Below are 20,950 nucleotides of genomic sequence, written 5' to 3' on the forward strand. Positions count from 1 at the left end.
CGTGTTTTGTTCATAACTTAGTCCCTGGGAAAGATAAGTTAGCTCCTCGTGCTCTCAAGTGTGTCTTCCTTGGTTATTCTCGTGTTCAGAAGGGATATCGTTGTTATTCTCCAGATCTTCGTAGGTACCTTATGTCAACTGACGTCACATTTTTTGAGTCTAAACCTTTCTTTACCTCTGCTGACCACCATGATATATCTGAGGTCTTACCTATACCGACCTTTGAGGAGTTTACTATAGCTCCTCCTCCACCTCCAACCACAGAGGTTTCATCCATACCAACCGTTGAGGAGTCTAGTGTTGTTCCCCCTAGTTCCCCAGCCACAGGAACACCACTCTTGACTTATCATCGCCGTTTGCGTCCTCCATCAGGCCCAACTGGTTCTCGTCCTGCACCTGACCCTTCTCCTGCTGCGGACCCTGCTCCTAGTACACCGATTGCACTTCGGAAAGGTATACGGACCACACTTAACCCTAATCCTCATTATGTCGGTTTGAGCTATCATCGTCTGTCATCTCCCCATTATGCTTTTATATCTTCTTTGTCCTCGGTTTCCATCCCTTAGTCTACAGGTGAAGCGTTGTCTCATCCAGGATGGCGCCAGGCTATGAGTGACGAGATGTCTGCTTTACATACAAGTGGTACTTGGGAGCTTGTTCCTCTTCCCTCAGGTAAATCTACTGTTGGTTGTCGTTGGGTTTATGCAGTCAAAGTTGGTCCCGATGGACAGATTGATCGACTTAAGGCCCGTCTTGTTGCCAAAGGATATACTCAGATATTTGGGCTCGATTACAGTGATACATTTTCTCTCGTGGCTAAAGTGGCTTCAGTCCGCCTTTTTCTATCCATGGCTGCGGTTCGTCATTGGCCCCTCTATCAGCTGTACATTAAAAATGTCTTTCTTCACGGTGATCTTGAGGATGAGGTTTATATGGAGCAACCACCTGGTTTTGTTGCTCAGGGGGAGTCTCGTGGCCTTGTATGTCGCTTGCGTCGGTCACTTTATGGTCTAAAGCAGTCTTCTCGAGCCTGGTTTGATAAGTTCAGCACGGTTATCCAGGAGTTTGGCATGACTCGTAGTGAAGCTGATCACTCTGTGTTTTATCGGCACTCTGCTTCAAGTCTCTGTATTTATCTGGTAGTCTATGTTGATGATACTGTTATTACTGGCAATGATCAGGATGGTATTACCAATCTAAAGCAGCATCTCTTCCAGCACTTCCAAACTAAGGATCTAGGCAGATTGAAGTACTTTCTAGGTATTGAGGTTGCCCAGTCTAGCTCAGGTATTGTTATTTCTCAAAGAAAATATGCTTTAGACATTCTTGAGGAGACGGGGATGATATGTTGCAGACCTGTTGACACTCCGATGGATCCGAATTCTAAACTTATGCCAGGACAGGGGGAGCCGCTTAGCGATCCTGTAAGCTATAGGCGGCTGGTTGGAAAATTAAATTATCTCACAGTGACTAGACCCGACATTTCTTATCCTGTGAGTGTTGTAAGTCAGTTTATGAATTCTCCCTGTGATAGTCATTGGGATGCAGTTGTCCGCATTATTCGATATATAAAATCGGCTCCAAGAAAAGGGTTACTCTTTGAGGATCGGGGTCATGAGCAGATCATTGGATACTCAGATGCTGATTGGGCAGGATCACCTTCTGATAGACGTTCTACGTCTGGATATTGTGTTTTAGTAGGAGGAAATTTGGTGTCCTGGAAGAGCAAGAAACAGAATGTAGTTGCTCGGTCTAGTGCAGAAGCAGAATATCGAGCAATGGCTATGGCAACATGTGAGCTAGTCTGGACCAAACAATTGCTCAATGAGTTAAAATTTGGTGAAATCAGTCGGATGGAACTTGTGTGCGATAATCAAGTTGCCTTTCATATTGCATCAAATCCGGTGTTCCATGAGAGAACTAAACACATTGAGATTGATTGTCACTTCGTCAGAGATAAGATACTTTCAGGAGAGATTGCTACAAATTTTGTGAGGTCGAATGATCAACTTGCAGATATTTTCACCAAGTCTCTCACTGGTCCTCGTATTGGTTATATATGTAACAAGCTCGGTACATATGATTTGTATGCACCGGCTTGAGGGGGAGTGTTAGTTTACAGCATGTATATAGTGTAGTATTGTCCCACATTGGTAGAGGAGTAGTATGTCCTTGTATAGTATAGCTATAAATAAGGACCTCTTGTATTGTATTGTTCATCTAATATCAATAACAGATTTTCTCCCGTGCCTTCTCACAGAAAGGAAGGGGTAGTCCAATTCTATTCAGCAGCTTCACTGAAAAACAAGACTTAGAGATCGACCTTCGATGGAATTCCTTTGTAGAGTGATGGGAAGGGATTTACTAACTCGAAACACTGTTTCAAATGGAGGAGATAAGACACCTTGACTAGATGGTTTCATCTAAGCTTTTTCTATCATTGTGGTATTATCATTATTGTATTGTGGTATTATCATTACTGTGGATGTCATGAAATGCTAATCAGTTTTATCATGCAGGATCAGCCACGAAGAGCCTATAATATATCTTTGTTGTACTTATCCGAAAGAAAAGTGGAGCGATGGAGGCTCAACCTATTCTTTTATTGGTGAATGTTCATCAAATAATTGCTAATCAAACCAATTATGGACAATCTCACATCCATATCTCAAAATACATTTGATGGGGGAAGGCGAATCTTAGTCATAGTCTTGATAGCAGAAGGGAAAATCGTAGGAGAGTTGTTCGCCAATATTGACATTGTGGAGATAGTAATGCAAGCAGTTAGTCCATTTATTTACCAAAACTCATACCCTTAAACAAATTCAAGAGAAAAATCCATTGAACGTGATTGCACGCCTTTTCAATTTCCAGCTTGCAATGTATCCTGGTCTTCTTTTGCCTAATCCTTGTGTCAAGGAACTCATTTCCAATAAAAGTTGAGTGATTTGTCTGTCTTCTTTTTTATAAAAACCGTCAATGATTTTTAGGTCTTTCTGAGAGTAGCTTGGACACAATCTTGTAGAAACTACCTATCAAGCTAATGGGTCTGTACTCTCTCACTTCTTCGGCTCACATCCTCTAATGCACCAGCCCTATGTAAGAGGTATTGAAACTTTTTTTCAAATTGGCCATTCCAGTGGAAATAATCTAGAGCTCTCATCAAATCCATTTGATTACATTCCAACATTTTTCATAAAAAACGTAATGCATCCACCAGGATTCGGAGTTTAATCACTTGAACACTTTTGGCTGACCCTTAACTTCATCTTTCTCAAATTCCCATTGTAGCATTCGTCATCCTCACCCGAGATAGCAGGAAGGCTCCCTTGATTTCAGAATGGTCTTTGTTGTTCGATTTACGAGTATAACTTTTCAAAGAAGCAAAGAAACTCTTTGCAAATAGTCTACTCATCTATTTCCACATTAACCACAAGTCTGTCGATATGATTATGACGTTTAAGTGTGTTGACCATTTTGCGGGAAAAAACAATGTTCTTGTCCCCATAATTTGAGCCAAGGACATCTGGATTTCTGATTACAAGAGATTTATTCCGCTTCGGCAATACCCTTCAGATCCATTAGTAGATCAGTCTAAAAGGTCGTCTAATTGTTGAATGGCCTTTAAGACTATATTCTTTCTGTTTCCAAGAAACCCAAAACTAATAATATCCCACTCCTTCAGCTTGTTTTTTAGCATCATCAGTTTGATAGAAGAAAATGTAACTGAACGACCTTGGCATCCATCAGCCACGTACTGGGTTCATTGTCTATTAAACCAAGACTTCTACATCAAGATTATATGTGTTTTGTTAATCGGCAGTTCACCAAATTAAAAGAGGAATTATTGCATAGATATTTTGGCTTCACATAAGTTACCACCGACCGGAAAGCAGTAGACTGTCATTTTGGTCTACGAATGCCATTTATGATATGAAAATCTATTACAAACTTTGGTACCTGAAGAGATGTGACATTGAAAAGTCTGATGGTTCTAGGGAGTAATTAGCTGCGCGGTTTGCTTTATAATGGTAATAATTGGAGTAATTCAAACGCTAAGAATGCATATTTAAAAAAAAAAGGGCAGCCCGGTGCACTAAGCTCCCGCTATGCGCGGGGGAAGAGCCGGAAAAGAATTGTGGAGTGAGAGAGGCTCGAACTCTCGACCTCAGGATAACCTCAGAAGCTATGAGACCTACGCGCATAACTAAAAATCAAAAATGAAAATGAGGGTATATCTAAAAGAAAAAAGGAAAATGAGGAGTGAGTGCATAACTAAAAGAAAGCTCTGAATCCATTATAACAAGTTCACATCTCTGCAAAACATCTTACATATGAAAATGAGGAATGGAAGAAAAGGAAACGATGAAATTGAAAGCTAGGAACTAAAGGAACATTGCAAAGAGAAAATGCATGAACACAACTTAATAAGAATTAATAGGAATTTCATTGAATGGCTCAGAACTCCAAGGCAGGTTGGAGCTAAACTTCCCGTGTCCTCTAATGACTAACTCACTTTGGACTTGTCAACTTCGTCCAACTCCACCACAACGCCAAATACATATCAACTTAAGATTCCTTCCAATACCTACTATAATACATGTCAGAATGCAAAGGAGCCATATAACCTGAGCTAAACCTGACCAAGTTTCAGAAGATTATCCATTCTTTTACATTGGTTGTACTGCAGAACTTCACTTTCTCTTCTTATTCTTCCTCGAGAGATTGTTGGCCACCTATTGAACTGAATGCAGACAAAAACACACACAGAAAGAGAGAAAGAGAGAGATAGAGAGAGAGAGTGCTGTGTTCTTGTACTGAAATTCCAGACCTATAGGTTCCTTGAGGCGTGATGCACATATGATTTTCTTTTTAGGTTAACGGTGTAGACGCTATTAGAGTTTTAATAGCCTGTTTGGCCAAGCTTCTCAAGAGGCCAAAAGTGCTTTTTTTCTCAAAAGCATTTTTTTTTCCTAACTTGAGGCGTTTGGCCAAGCTTTTTGGGGGGGAAAAAATGCTTTTGGGAAGAAGCAGAAGCAGTTTCTGAGAAGCGGAAAAAAGTAGCTTCTTCCAAAAAGCAGAAGCAGTAGCAGTTTTGACTTTTCTTCTTACCAAAAATACCCTTATAGTATATACCAAAATAATCGTTAAACCTAATACTTAGGATATTAATGTATAAATGTTTCTTATTATTTTTAAGATAGTTTTCTAATATATAGTGACTTTAGGGGTGAATGCTTTTATATTTGTTGAATAATTTTTAATATATTTAACTTATATTAAAAGTATTAAGTACTTTTAAATTTTATTTTCATATTTTACTTAAATAAAATGAAAAAATTTAATTATTGCCTGTAATAACAAATTTTTAAGATTATTTATTTGCTTATAATATTAACTATTAAGTAAATTTATTCACGTCCTTATTTGTAATTTGATACTTAAAAGCACTTTCTGAAAAGCTTGGTCAAACACAAATTATTGCTCAAAAGTGCTTTTCCGAGTGATTAGCCAAACACAAACTGCTTCTCTCCAAAAGCACTTTTGAAATAAGCATTTCTCAAAATAAGCTGATTTCTCCAGCTTGGCCAAACAGGCTATAAATAGTATAAGAAAACTCCCTGGGCGACTTTGATTCAACGATTAAGGTAGTATAACGCGTAATGCATGGTAGGCGCACATCATGAGTTCGAATCCTAGCTAGTAAACTGTGTCTTGTATTTAAGTTTGTGTGTGTATACACACATATGCATGTATATACACATACACGTACATTATACGTATATATGTACATAGAGACAGCTGCTAAGAATGCAAGAACCTCAAATAAGATACTTCTCGTTGTCCTGTCACGGCTCATCACATCAAAACAATAAACACCACAAATTCGAAAAAAGACTTAAAGTATGTTGTATACGGTCAAAACCGGGTTCGCCTCTTGTGCGACTAATCGAGACTGGAAAATAGTAGGTTAAAGTTCAACCTCAAATTATATCAAACTGAGGTGTGAAGCTATATCATTAAACTCGAGACCATGTCATCGAACAAAATCGAGATCAGATGAGATCGAGGGAAATTTACCAAGCCGAATAATAGAAGGACGAAATATCCGCGATTGGTTGTAGATCACAGCGGAAATCTCAACACGTATCAAGGATAGGCCGATTGATTAGCAAATCATGAGATTTCTTACCTTGTATAGAATTGTATCAAGAGTAGGAGTCCCTTACTATATAAAGGGAGTCTGATCATTTGTAAGGGGACACATTACGCAACATAAAGCAATATACTATCATTTTTTAGCTTTTATCATCTTGTTATTCTGTTCATACATTAGTTGAGACATCTCTCGGATCAAGGGTGATCGAACTCGAGGGCCAAGGCTGTTCGATTTGATAAACAGTTTGGCATAAGGCTGCTCGATTCGTGTGGTTTGCATTAATTCTTTTATCGCCAATTTCAATTTTAATCTGTTTCCTCAATTTGTATCAAGTTATATCACGTATCCTTAAAACTGCGTATAAATTCAATCGTTTGTATCAAGTTATATCACGTTTCCTTAAAGCATATAAATTCAATTGTTATCCGATTTTTAGGGTAAACAGTTTGGCACCCACCGTGGGGCTAAGGATAATAGTGATTACATGTTACAAACTTTCATAAACACACACTATTTTACACTTGTTCTTTGGAGTATCTTTGATTCCAGGACCAAAATGTCGAACTCTCAGTCAACACCCCTACACGTGGACAATGATTTCGGTCACCACGACGAAAATGATAACCTAGCACCAGGGAACGACATACCTCCAGTTGGCCTCGATGGAGTTCCGGCTGTAGATCCAATTGACGTCAGCTCGCATGTAGCCATCAATGCAAATTTGGTCGTCGATCCCGAGAGCAGCATCCGCAGAGACATTCGATCAGCCACTCAAAGCACATGTGGCGGCGAAGAGGGCGGGATCAGCCTACGGGTGATCTTCGAAATGTTGCAGGCTCAACAAACAGCGATAGCCCAGCTCCAAAACCAGAATCATCCACCGAGCAGGATCGAGCCCGAGCCGTCCCAGGAAGTTGTCCATAGGGTCGAATCGGTTTCAAGGAAATCAAACGAGAAGGAATCGGGGGCCGATCCTGCAATCATGAAGATGCTCGAAGAACTGACAAAACGAGTTGAGTCGGGGTAAAAGAAGATCGAGGCAAACGACAAGAAGGTGGAAACTTATAACTCCAGGGTCGATCAAATCCCGGGGGCACCACCAATATTGAAGGGTCTGGATTCCAAAAAGTTCGTGCAAAAACCCTTCCCCCCGAGCGCGACTCCCAAACCGATTCCCAAGAAGTTCCGCATGCCCGAGATTCCTAAATACAATGGAACGACCGACCCAAACGAGCATGTCACCTCTTACACATGTGCTATCAAAGGGAATGATCTAAAGGATGACGAGATCGAATCTGTCTTGCTAAAGAAATTTGGGGAAACCCTGTCAAAGGGAGCTATGATATGGTACCACAATTTACCACCTAACTCTATTGATTCGTTTGTTATGCTTGCAGATTCTTTAGTAAAGGCACACGCTGGGGCCTTCAAGGTCGAAACCAGGAAGTCGGACCTTTTCAAGGTAAGGCAGAAGGACAACGAAATGCTCAGAGAATTCGTGTCTCGATTCCAAATGGAACGAATGGATCTGCCACCGGTCGCCGATGATTGGGTTGTTCAAGCTTTCACCCAAGGACTCAATGTTCGAAGTTCAGTGGCTCCGCAGCAGTTGAAGCAGAATTTGATAGAATACCGGTTGTTACTTGGGCCGATGTGCACAATCGGTATCAATCAAAGATCAGGGTCAAAGATGACAGCTTGAAGCTCTATCCGGGTCCGTTTATCCTATTAGGCCCATTGATAGAATCAAGAGGGACATTGACCGAGAACCAAGGTTGAACAAGGATCGGTATCAGCCGTATAATGGAGATCGTAGGAGCAGCAGATCTGGGCGAAATCCTGTACGAAATAAAAGGAGGAGTGATCGAGGCCAGAGCTCTCGAGGGCTTATGAGTAAGAACGGCTTCGACAGGCCTATCGGACCTAAAGAGGCACCACGATTAACAGAATATAACTTTAATGTTGACGCAGCCGGCATCGTATCGGCTATCGGACGCATCAAAGATACCAAATGGCCTCGACCTTTACAAACCGATCCACCCCAGAGAAATCCCAACCAAATGTGCAAATATCATGGCACCCATGGCCACAGAACATAAGATTGTCGACAGTTGAGAGAAGAAGTAGCCAGGTTATTCAACGACGAGCACCTACGGAAGTTTCTGAGTGATCGAGCCAAGAATCATTTCAGAAACAGGGATTCCAATAAACAAAACGAGCAAGAAGAACCTCAACACGTCATTCATATGATTATCGGAGAGGTCGATGTTCCCCAAAGTCCGATGTTAAAACGCACCAAGGTGTCAATCACGAGGGAGAAAGGAACTCGGGACTACATACCAGAAGGAACCTTATCTTTCAACGACGAGGATGCAGAAGGAATCATACAGCCCCATAATGATGCACTGGTAATATCCGTACTGATGAATAAAACTCGAGTTAAGCGTGTGTTAATTGATCCAGGTAGTTCGGCCAACATCATTCGATTAAGGGTCGTAGAACAACTCGGCCTACAGGACGAAATCGTGCCCGCGGCTCGAGTGCTAAACGGATTCAACATGGCTTGTAAAACTACTAAGGGAGAAATAACATTACCAGTGAACGCAGTCGGGACCATCCAGGAGACCAAGTTTTATGTGATCGAAGGGTACATGAGATATAACGCCCTGTTCGGGAGACCGTGGATCCACAACATGAGGGTTGTGCCCTCGACCCTTCACCAGGTGCTAAAATTCCCAACACCATAAGGGATTAAAACAATCTATGGGGAGCAGTCCGCCGCGAAGGAAATGTTTGCCATCGATGAAGTAATTCCAATATCGACACTCTCATCGACAAAGAAGTCAGATTCGAAAGCAAAACAGGAAGCCAAATAGCAATCACAGATGTCGGCCTCGACCCAACTAGATAAGCATGGGACTGACGAAGACGATGATTATGGGGTACCTCGATCCTCCATTGTCCCCGATGATTCCGACGCTACCAAATCAACGGTCGAAGAGCTGGAGCAGGTCATACTGATCGAACATCTGCCCGATCAAAAGGTATACCTAGGCACGGGGTTAACTCCCGAGCTTAGAAAAAAACTCATTCAATTTCTTATAGCTAACATGGATTGTTTTGCTTGGTCCTATCTCGACATGACAGGAATCCCACCAGAGATCATCACTCATAAACTGAGCTTGGACCCGAAATTCCATCAGGTGAAGCAGAAAAGGAGACCCCAGTCCGAGATCAAGCATGCCTTCATCAAAGCGAGGTAACTAAACTCCTTAAAATATGGTCCATCCGGGAAGTCAAATACCCCGAATGGCTAGCAAACATAGTAGTAGTCCCTAAGAAAGGGAACAAACTAAGAATGTGTGTGGATTACAAAGATTTAAATAAGGCATGTCCCAAGGACTCTTTTCCTTTGCCTAACATCGATCGCATGATTGATGCCACGGCCGGCCACGAGATCCTCAGTTTTCTCGATGTCTATTCTGGGTACAACCAAATACGAATGAACCCGGATGATCAGGAAAAGACCTCCTTCATCACTAAGTATGGCACATACTGCTATAATGTAATGCCATTTGGATTAAAAAATGCTGGTGCCACTTACCAACGCCTAGTAAACCGGATGTTCGAAAAACAAATAGGGAAATCTATGGAAGTTTACATTGATAACATGTTAGTTAAGTCCCTGCGAGCAGAGGACCATTTGAAGCATTTGCAGGAAACCTTCAGTATATTGAGGAAGTACAACATGAAATTGAATACGGAAAAATGCGCGTTCGGAGTCGGGTCAGGTAAATTTCTCGGATTCATGGTATCTAACCGAGGAATCGAGATCAACCCCAACAAGATCAAAGCTATCGAGGATATCACGGTAGTGGACAATGTGAAGGTCGTGCAGAGGCTAACCGGGCACATAGCCGCCCTGGGGCGATTCATCTCGAGGTCCTCCGATAAGAGTCATCGATTTTTCTCATTGATGAGGAAGAAAAATAACTTCACATGGACTCTGGAATGCCAACGGGCCCTGGAAGAACTTAAGCAATACTTGTCGAGCCCGCCACTGCTTCACACGCCGAGGGCAGACGAACAACTATACTTATATTTGGCAGTATCGGAGATAGCGGTAAGTGGAGTCCTAGTTCGGGAAGAACAAGGTACGCAATTTCCGATTTATTATGTTAGCCGGGCCTTAGGTGAGGCCGAAACAAGATATCCCCACCTAGAAAAATTGGCGCTCGCTTTGTTGAGCGCCTCTAGGAAACTGAAAATTACTTTCAATGCCACCCTATATGTGTTGTGACAACTTACCCATTGCGAAATATAATGCATAAACCCGAACTATCGGGACGATTGGCCAAATGGGCCGTGGAAATCAGCGGATACGATATCGAATATCGACCCCGAACAGCCATTAAGTCTCAAATCTTGGCAGATTTTGTGGCCAACTTCACGCAGGCCCTAATACCCGAGGTCGAAAGAGAGTTGTTGGTAAACTCGGGAACACCCTCGGGAATCTGGACCCTCTTTACGGACGGTGCATCGAACGCAAAAGGGTCCGGACTTGCCATCGTACTGAAGCCACCCACGGGCAACGTGGTTAGACAATCCATTAGAACTATGAAGCTGACTAACAACGAGACCGAATATGAGGCCATGATTGCAGGTCTCGAGCTAGCCAAAAGCTTGGGGGCGGAGGCGATTGAAGCTAAGTGCGACTCCCTCCTTGTGGTGAATCAGGTTAACAGAACGTTCGAAGTCGGAGAAGAACGAATGCAAAGGTACCTAGATAAGTTACAAGTGACATTACATCGGTTTAAAGAATGGACTTTGCAGCACGTGCCTCGAGATCAAAATAGCGAGGTTGATGCCCTCGCAAACTTAGGGTCGTCGGTCGAGGACGACGAGCTCAACTCAGGGACCGTTGTGCAACTCACGAGATCGGTAGTCGAAGAAGGTCACGCCGAGATAAATTCCACAAGCTTAACCTGAGATTGGAGAAATAAATACGTAGAATATTTGAAAACCGGGAAACTTCCCTCAGATCCAAAAGAATTGAGGGCCCTGCGCACAAAGGCAGCCCGATTCACCTTGTCCGAAGACGGAATCTTGTTCAGAAGAATGTTCGATGGCCCACTAGCAATATGTCTGGGACCAGGAGATACCGAGTATGTTCTGAGGGAAGTTCATACCGAGTATGTTCTGAGGGAAGTTCACGAGGGCACTTGTGGAAATCATTCAGGCGTCGAATCATTGGTTCAAAAGGTAATCAGAGCCGGATATTACTGGATCGACATGGAAAAAGATGCGAAAGAGTTTATTCGAAAATGTGACAAATGCCAAAGATATGCTCCAATGATTCACCAACCTGGGGAACTGCTGCATTCAGTCTTGTCACCATGGCCATTCATGAAGTGGGGAATGGACATCGTTGGCCCTCTTCCATGGGCACCAGGTAAGGCTCAATTTATCTTATTCATGACTGACTATTTTTCTAAGTGGGTTAAAGCACAGGCATACGAGAAGGTTAGGGAGAAGGAAGTCATAGACTTCATTTGGGACGACATCATATGTCGGTTCGGGATGCCATCCGAAATTGTTTGTGACAATGGAAAACAGTTTATCGGCAGCAAAGTGACCAAGTTTCTCGAAGATCATAAGATCAAAAGAATCTTATCGACACCGTATCACCCTAGCGGGAACAGGCAAGTCGAATCGACCAACAAAACCTTAAGAAGAGGTTAACCGACGCCAAAGGGAAATGGAAGGAGATCCTACCCGAAATCCTTTGGGCATACCGCACGACTGCGAAATCTAGTACCGGGGCTACTCCGTTTTCATTGGTTTATGGCGCCGAAGCCTTAATACCGGTCGAAGTCGGGGAACCAAGTATCAGATACCGATATGCAACAAAGGAGTCAAATGACGAGGCCATGAATACGAGCTTAAAACTATTGGATGAAAGGCGTGAGGTCGCCCTTGTTCGATTGGCTGCCCAAAAACAACGGATCGAGAGGTATTACAATCGAAGGGCCAACCTTCGATACTTTAATGTCGGGGACTTAGTGCTAAGGAAAGTCACCCTAAACACCCGGAATCCGAACGAAAGGAAATTAGGTCCGAACTGGGAAGGACAGTACCAGATTCTCGAGGTCACCGGGAAAGGATCCTATAAGCTCGGAATGATGAACGGAGAACAACTACCGAGCAATTGGAATATATCCCACCCAAAACGATATTACTGCTAAGGTACGACCCCATTTAATTTCCTTTTTATTTCAGACTAACACTTGCAGGTGATCAACAAGAAGCGGCATGAAGTTTTTAGGTCTGAAGGCACGCATTGCACTCTTTTTTCCTTAGACCGATTTTGTCCCAAATGGGTTTTTCGGCAAGGTTTTTAACGAGGCAACAATGGATCGTGCTAACTTAGAATCAAGTCAATCACGAATCGGTATCGAAGGTCAAATCAACAATATTTGAGGTCCCTCTACAATCAACCTCGAATACTGGGGGGAGGGAGGGGGGGTATTACCCTCGGATATGCATTATCTTCGGATATCAACTTTAGCGAGGAAATTACTTCGTAAAGGAAGGGTCTCGATAGGTAGGATTTATTGTAAGGGCCAAACCGTCAAACGAACCGTGCCCATATTGATTACTCGAACCCTGGCATAAAACATGTACGCATGTATGACTGCTTTGCACAAGAATAAAGAGAAGTACTTTCCTTGCAATCATCTTATGTTTTAAAAAATTTCCTCTTTACATCCCTTAAAGAGTTTCGTACTTCCGATCTCCTGAAAATAACGAGCCCAAGGGCAGTCTATAACCGGAATACGAACGGCCACTCCCTCACTCGGGACCGCCGTCCAAAAAACTCGAACAGGCCCAAGTCACTAGGCCTCGGGGGCATAAGACCTACTAGGCAACTCACCGGTTTTTAAAGGCCACGGCCACCCCACTCGAAGACTGTTATCTTGGGCAAGTCCGGATAGCTCGGGAAAACAAGTCCAATGGGCAGCTCCCGAACTAAAAGTCTACGACCAAATTCACACGGCTCAAAGACGTCCGAAGCCTGTAACAAAAACTACGCCTTCGAAAAAGAAAATTTTTCACAACCGGTTCTAAAGGCTACCCTCGGCAAACTACAATCTCGGCTACCTACTTAGGGAAAAGGTTCCGGTACCACCGAACCCCCCAATACACCTTAAAACAAAGTAGGGCAAAGGCAAGGTTTGTTTGAACTTTCAAACACAGCCTAAATTACTTTATGTTAAGGTGTTTCGGCCCTTATGAATACAAGTAATAAAGTAAAGGAAAAATTTGAAAGTCAAAGGGGAAAGAAAGCCTTGTATATATAATCTTTTTTACAAAGGCCAGAATGGCCCGATCTAGAAATGTACAATGGCCAAAGCGACCTCAAAAAGATGCAAAACGCAAAAAATAAAAACATCTAAAGGCATAAGTGTCCTAAGCGGCCTGGTCCTCATCGGAGGTAGCGTCTTCATCCTCTGGGTCTTCCCCACCTTCAGATTCAGTTAAGCTCTTGAAGTATTCCTCGGGAAAAGCCAGCTTCCGAGCCCTGGCTTCTTCTACCTTTGCATTCTCGATTTCCGCCAGTATGTCAAAGCCCTGAGCATGGACTCCCTCGAGGGCTTCCCTTCGAGCTTCCCACCTTGCATGATCTACCATGCTCTTGGCCTGTGCCTGAATAGCTTCGACGTCAACCTTGAATTGGGCCACTTTAGCATTGGCCTTGGTACTGGCCACGGCCACCTGAGATTTGGCCGCCTCGAGCTCCGTGGCCAAGCTCTCTTGGCCAGAAACAGCCGAGTTAAGCTCAGATTGGAGCTCCTCGATCCTCTTGGCCTGCACCGAGATCTTCTCCTTTGCAGCCCGAAGCTGAGCCTCGGTCGACGCCAGTTGCGCTTGGACAACTTCCTTTTGCGAGGTTATGAGGTCCATATTTTTCTTGAACTCCTCGGCCTCAGTTTGTATCGTGTCTATCTGCGCTTGGAGCTGCCCGATTTGTCCAAGCCTTTGTCGAACCTGCAGGATCGGATCGTTAGCCATTGAGTCCAGTTCGTCGTCACTATCTTCAAGTACTCGATTTACCTGTTCGGCCCACTCGGTATGCTCCTTCCGAGTCACTTCTAACTCGGTCTGAAGCTTCTCACTCAGAAGCTTATAAGTATCCTTTTCTCGGTGAGCTCCCGAACCTCAGCCTCGTGTTGGGTTAACTCCTCCCGGATTCGGAGGAAAGCCTCATGGTGCAATACCAAGGCCTGCAAGCGTAAAGAAAGGTCTTAGGATTATTTACAACTTCAAATTTAAAATAAATAATAGAGTGACACTCGAAGTTACCCGATTCAAAGCGTGTTGGGCTTCATTAAATAGGTAAGGCGCTTCCACCGCGTCCGTCACGGCTTGGTCTTCTTCGGTCACCAAGCAACTAAGGTAGATAGCAACTCCCACGGGGGCAGAAAAAACCTGGGCATCCTCCGGGATAGAGAAAACTATCGACCGCCTGCAGTCAGGGTTAACACTTGGAGCCGGGAACCGATCCACCAGTTTCGGGCTCGATGAAGACCCACTGGCACCCGATGATGGTACCCTCCTTGGCACCGATAAGTCACCAAGCCCGGTGACATCTTCTGAGGCAGTGGACTCTAACCCATCCAAGAAGTTGTGGATATCAGTTGCATACCGGCCTCGCGTATCATGGCGTCTGAGATCTGAGGGGACCCGGTAAGGTCGACCGCCCCAAGCTCGTCCCTCGGGGCACCTCCCTCTGCCCGAGAAGTGTCGGCCCCGATCTCTCTCTCGACCTCCCTGGCCTGAGGCAAAGCAACCGCACCTCGTTCCGATTCGCAGGTACCGGCCAATGCCTTCTCAACGGCCTCCTCAGTTCGAGGCAAAGCGGTCTGCACCCGAGCCACTAGCTCAGAGTTATCTTTTTCTTCTTCTTCGGACTCATCCCTCAGTCGGCGGATCGAGTCCGATGGGAGGGCGCTGGTACTTTCCTTAGCTTTACGCGCCAGCCTCCTCTTTGGTTTTTTCTTCTCCGAGTCCAGAGGGCTCGGGGCCCTTTTCCTCTTCTTCTCGACACCTTGCCTCGGAGCAGGGGACTCGAGAGGCACATCCTCACCCTCAAATGGAGGCCTCATAGCAACGTCCTTGGGGAGACCTACAAAAAAATAGAGTCGATAACAATTCGACAGCACAAGGAGAAAGTCAAAACCTTATCGAACCAGAAAAGGAAACTTACCATGATTACGGGCCTCCCACCGATCCTTCGATAATTCCATCCAAGCACGCTCGGAATATGGTCTTTGTGACACAAGGTCCTCGACCCATTCCTTGAGTTGGGGAACCACATACGGCATCTGGGCCACAGTTGCAACACCAAAAACACCCATAAAAAGGAGATAAGAGGAGAAACAATAGATTAAATCTTCAAGGCAAAGTAATACTTACGTTTCATGTTCCATTTCTCGGGAAATGGCATGTCCTCGGCAGGGATCAAATCTGAAGTCTTTATTCAAACAAAACGGCCCATCCAACCTCGATCTCGAGCCTCATCTATACTCGAGAACAGGGCCCTACTGGCCCGGCGAGCAAGCTTGACTAGCCCCCCTCGATAGAGTCGGGTACTGTAGAGACGCACAAGGTGATCGAGGGTGAAGGAACACCCTTCGATTTTGTTTACGAAGAATCGATGGAGAATCACTATTCTCTAGAACGAAAGGTGAATCTGGCCAAGAGTCACATCGTACCTCTTGCAGAAAGCAATAATGATCGGGTCTAAGGGACCCAACGTGAAGGGGTAAGTGTAAACACTTAAAAAACCCTCCACGTGGGTAATGATTGACTCCTCAGGCAAAGGGACCACCACATGTTTATTGGCCCAGTTGCAATCTTCTTTAACCTTGGTGAGGAGATCATCGGTGATTGTACATATGTACCTCGAAACCGGCTCGCATCGACCCGGTACCGAGGAAGTTTTTTCAATCTTAAAATCGGCAACGGTCGGGCACCCTGCAGAAACGAACTCCTCAGGGTGTCGTTCCGCCGCAGCCACGTCGCCGGCGGGCCATGATGAAGAGGCGGCCTCCTTTCGCAGGACAGTCTTAGAAGTTTTCGTCATTGTAGAACAGAAGAAAAGGAAATTAGGAAGGTATGTTTAGCGGTTTGCTAAAAACTCAAGAAATTTGGGTGCAAGAGTTGGAAGCAAAGGGATTTTTGAAGAACAAGAATAGGAGGAGTTTTGAACGTAATGTTTGAATAAATGAAAGTTAGGGTATTTATAGCTTGCTGATGACAGTTCAGAACCCATAGTGGCCGACCAGCAACTGACAGGCATTTAATGCCTTGGTAACTGGGCCGACGGGACGTTTCGATATCCGTTTGTCGCTTACGTCATGGCCCATCGAGAGGCGATTCAGAAGTTCATATCGTTTCTCGTCATCTTCTTTCCGAGAAACGAGGGGACTATCTGTATACGGTCAAAACCGGGTTCGCCTCTTAAGCGACTAATCGAGACTGAAAAATGGTAGGTTAAAGTTCAACCTCGAATTATATCAAACCGAGGTGCGAAGCTATATCGTTAAACTCGAGACCATGTCATTGAACAAAATCGAGATTAGACGAGATCGAGGGAAATTTACCAAGCCAAATAACAGAAGGACGAAATATCCGCGATCGGTTGTAGATCACGGCGGAAATCTCGGCACGTATCAAAGATAGGCCGATTGATTAGCAAATCATGAGATTTCTTACCTTGTATCGAATTGTATCAATAGTAGGACTCCCCTACTATATAAAGGGGGTCTGATCATTTGTAAGGGGACACATTACGCAACATAAAAGCAATATAGTGTCATTTTCTAGCTTTTATCATTTTGTTATTATGTTCATACATCAGTCGAGACATCTCTCGGATCAAGGGTGATCAAACTCGAGGGTCAAGACTGTTCGATTTGATAATCAGTTTGGCATAAGGTTGCTCGATTCGTGTGGTTTGCATTAATTCTTTTATCGCCAATTTCAATTTTAATATGTTTCCTTAATTTGTATCAAGTTATATCACGTATCCTTAAAACCGCGTATAAATTCAATCGTTTGTATCAAGTTATATCGTGTATCCTTAAAACCGCGTATAAATTCAATTGTTATCCGATTTTTAGGGTAAACATATGTCATCTGGATAACTGTATCGAAAGAGACAATTAAAGATCACATGGATGATGCTCCTAGAAAAATGCAAATGCGAAGCAAATTACGATAAACGAGATAATTGCAGATGAAAGAGCAAGGCAAAGAATGACCTTAGTGTCATCGGCATCATTTAAAACATAAGTCAACCTCTTCTCCTTCCGAGCCCGCACCGAATTGGATGTGTTGCCTGCACTTGCTACACGGTGCATCGCAGATATCCCTAGAAACCAACCAAACGGACTTCAATGTTCTGTTTGTGTTATAAGTTCCAACAAATAATTTGTAATTCAGAAGAAGAAGAAGAAAATCGACCTACGTCATTAAAATCGCCCGCTTTCAGTCAGTAGAAACCCTTCTGCTCCTTGCTGGAATTCTTTTCAGGTATATCGACTAAATTCCATTTGTCTTCACAGTTGAGAATGAAAGCAGATTAAATTATTGGTAGCTTTGATGGTTTTGGGATGAAATGATCTTTTCAATTCTTTTTCCTTTTTACCTTCTCCTCTTTCTCAAAGTCAAACACAAAACCTTGTCAATTTCTCATTTAACCACAGATTATTTCAAACGGTGACATTATTCACTCCAACTTTGGATGGGGCACCACATAAACAAGTAAGTACATGATTTTGAAACTAAAGTTAATTGTTGAATTTAATTATTTTGTTGGTTTGGATGTATTGTAATAAAATAAAATGTGTATATATATTGAGGTGGGCATTACTTTCTAACAAGGTACTATTCCTTAAATCTGCATAATTTCTTTTTTCTAAAAGTTGATTTCAACTCAAAAGAGACCTAACCTCAAAATAGACACTTATATTTGCACTAGTTTGTATTTCTGAACCCTCCACTCTCATGTTCCACGGGATTTTATTTGGACTCAACTTGATTAACATAAGTATTTTGAATGCATCTAATCGTGTGTGTCACCTAATCGTGTTAATGTATTATTCATGTTAGATAAAAATATTCCATTTCATTATTATTTTTACAAAATTATTTTAAGAAAAATCTTAACCTTAGCCATTTTCTCTTTCTTCTCATAAACAACTTTACTATCTCACCTCAAGTTAAATCTCCTTTCTCAAACTTTTTCATATCTATGAAATGCTTAAACTTTTTCAAGTCATTTTTATTTATCTTGTGTGAATATGGAAAGATACTCATTCATAGGTCTGAGCTCTACATCTATAAATTAAAAGGTCTGGATGTTAACCTTTGCAATTAGTTGTTAGAATCAACATGTCTTTGAATTGTTGATTTGAAAAAATGAAAATCATTCTTATTGAACAATTATGATACTTCTCAAAATTCAATTTTTTTTATTAAAAATATTACTATTTTTGTTTAGTAAGATGTCAAAGTGGATGATTGACTCATTCCATACTAGAAACTATTGCAAGAAATCTATTAATAGTTAAGATTTCTATTTCTTAATGATATTCCTCAATCAAGACAATTGGATGAATCCCGTGATACCATTTCATAGAAGATTATTGACAACTTTATTTTATAAAGCAAATCGACTTCGACTCTTGAATAATCCACATCGATAGTTCTTTTTCTTTTTGTCCAACCCCCTAAATCACCCTCCTACCCTCCTAATTTATTTTAAACCCCTAAGTTTATAAAATTATACTTTAACCTTAATTCTAACTATAAATACCATTCTTCTTTATTTTCATACAAATCTTCCAACTCTCTCTCTCTCTCAAATTGTTATTAAGTATTCAGGAATTTATTTGATAATTGCTATTTATTATTCGAAAATTAGGAGTGAAGTTGACAACTAGATTGGGGATTGAGCAAGTTTTAACTATTAACCTTCTAACATTGGTGTTTGGTACTGTCATGATCCAAACTTCTACCAAGTTGTGATAGAACCTAACTCAACTCGCTAGGTAAGTCAACCAATATAACATCACCTAATCTGAATATTATTAATAAATAAAAAAAATGAGAATATGAAATTCAGTACAAACTACCCAAAGAACTGGTGATACAAGTCGTGAGCAACTAAAATTTAGAACTTTAACGTTGGTATAAAGAAAATACATTATCTATTTGGATATACATAAATAGAAGTACATTATCTAGTGTCTTTAGTGCTTACCCTTGAACCCCGCAACAGCTCAGCTCCAATATTTGCATGCAAGATGCAAAAGTGTTGTATGATTACATTCGATCACATAAACTCAGCAAGTATCAAGACTAACATTAACGAAGTAGTGACAAGGTTTTAGGTCAAAAGATATTTACTTTATAAAACTTGTGCAGTTCATAAGCATATACAATAATAGAGAAGCAATCAAGGAACAACGGATATTAACAATAAGGTGCACAATCAAAGAGGAGGATAATAAGCACACTTTACGAATAATAGGGTCAAAGGCATAAACAAATGCACCAATTTGTGAGACTTCAAGTATGATTCTAGACTCGTTCGAGGATGAACATTTGTTCAAGAGGGGAATAATGTAACGATCAAGTTGGTCGTTTTATGCATTGTAGATTTGTTCCCCTACTTATTTCTTATTCTATGTTCATTTGTGATTTTTGTGACTTGCTGGGGTGGTTGGTTTGGTTTCGGAAATGTTTGAGAGGAAATTGGAACACTTAGCCCAAGGTTGGAATCTTAAGTTGAAAGAGTTGACAGAAGTTTGACTTTTATGTAGCCGACTCCGGAATGGAGTTTTGATGGATCTGATAGCTTCGTATAGTGATTTTGAACTTAGGCATATGTCCGAATATTGATTTGGAGGTTTGTAGGTTGGTTTGAGGATTTTTGGCGAAAGTTGGAAAGTTGAAGGTTTGGAAGGTTTAGAGGTTTGACCGAGAGTTGACTTTATTGATGTCAGGTTTGGATTTTGGTTCTAAGAGTGGGAATAGGTCCGTTGTGTCATTTGGGACTTGCATGAAAAATTTGAGGTCATCCGGAATTGGTTTGGTATGATTCGGAATTAGTATTAGAAGTTGAAAGTTAATTAGTTCATTAGGCTTGAATTGGGGTGCGGTTCATGATTTTGATGTTGTTTGATGTGATTTTAGGCTTCGTATTGTATTTTAGGACTTGTTTGGTATATTCGGATGAGGACACGGGGGCCTCGGGTATGATTCGGATCAAGTTCGGATTCATTTTGGACTTAGAGGAGCTACTGATTTCCGTGCATCTGGTTTCCTCTTATGTGATTGCGAGGAAAGGGTTGCGGTCGTGATCGCGAAGAGTTATTGCTCGCAGGTGGACTTTTGTTCATCGCGTTCGCGAGGAGAAGGACGCGATCATAGCTTTGGGTGTTTGTTCAACGCGAACGCGTGTGAGGGGAAGCGTTCACGAAGAAGGAAGGGAAGGCTTGAGCAATTGCATGCGGTTGTTCATCGCGATCGCGTGTGGTGGTCCGCGATCACATAGGTGTTGGTTATATGGATCCATTCCCCTAGGGTCACCCTCTCATGTTTCTCTCTTGATGGTGAACACACGGATATTGAGAAAAAACGATCAGTGCTTTGGTACATATATGGAAAGGTTGAAGAAAGTCTAGCGAGTGTTTGTCTAGATCTGCATTTCATCTTTAC

At 42.3% G+C, this 20,950-nt stretch overlaps 2 protein-coding genes across 2 annotated transcripts in view; both read right to left on the reverse strand.

Annotated features, from left to right (window-relative positions):
• The window catches only part of LOC107776162 (uncharacterized), a 59,236-nt gene extending 41,339 nt beyond the window's left edge, over nt 1-17,897 (reverse strand). Inside the window, exons 1-2 of the mRNA XM_075230804.1 lie at nt 17,690-17,897; nt 17,488-17,597 (exon numbers count right to left, since the gene is read on the reverse strand). Of these exons, the coding sequence (XP_075086905.1) occupies nt 17,488-17,586 (99 nt within the window). The 5' untranslated portion in view covers nt 17,587-17,597; nt 17,690-17,897. The remainder of the gene's footprint in view (nt 1-17,487; nt 17,598-17,689) is intronic.
• On the reverse strand, nt 5,357-17,481 carry LOC107810508 (uncharacterized). The gene is made up of 2 exons (XM_016635297.2): nt 14,276-17,481; nt 5,357-14,209 (listed from the first exon to the last, which is right to left on the reverse strand). Exon 2 carries the CDS (start codon nt 14,123-14,125, stop codon nt 13,631-13,633), a length of 495 nt encoding a protein of 164 aa, XP_016490783.1. The 5' UTR covers nt 14,126-14,209; nt 14,276-17,481; the 3' UTR covers nt 5,357-13,630.
• Nucleotides 17,898-20,950: the final 3,053 nt, after the last annotated feature.

This window comes from Nicotiana tabacum, chromosome 15, assembly GCF_000715075.1.
Source record: "Nicotiana tabacum cultivar K326 chromosome 15, ASM71507v2, whole genome shotgun sequence".
Taxonomy (NCBI): Eukaryota; Viridiplantae; Streptophyta; class Magnoliopsida; order Solanales; family Solanaceae; genus Nicotiana; species Nicotiana tabacum.

What these genes read in the sequence shown, in the direction of transcription:
- LOC107810508 (XM_016635297.2), bottom strand. Translation starts at nt 14,125, where the DNA reads ATGGACCTCATAACCTCGCAAAAGGAAGTTGTCCAAGCGCAACTGGCG.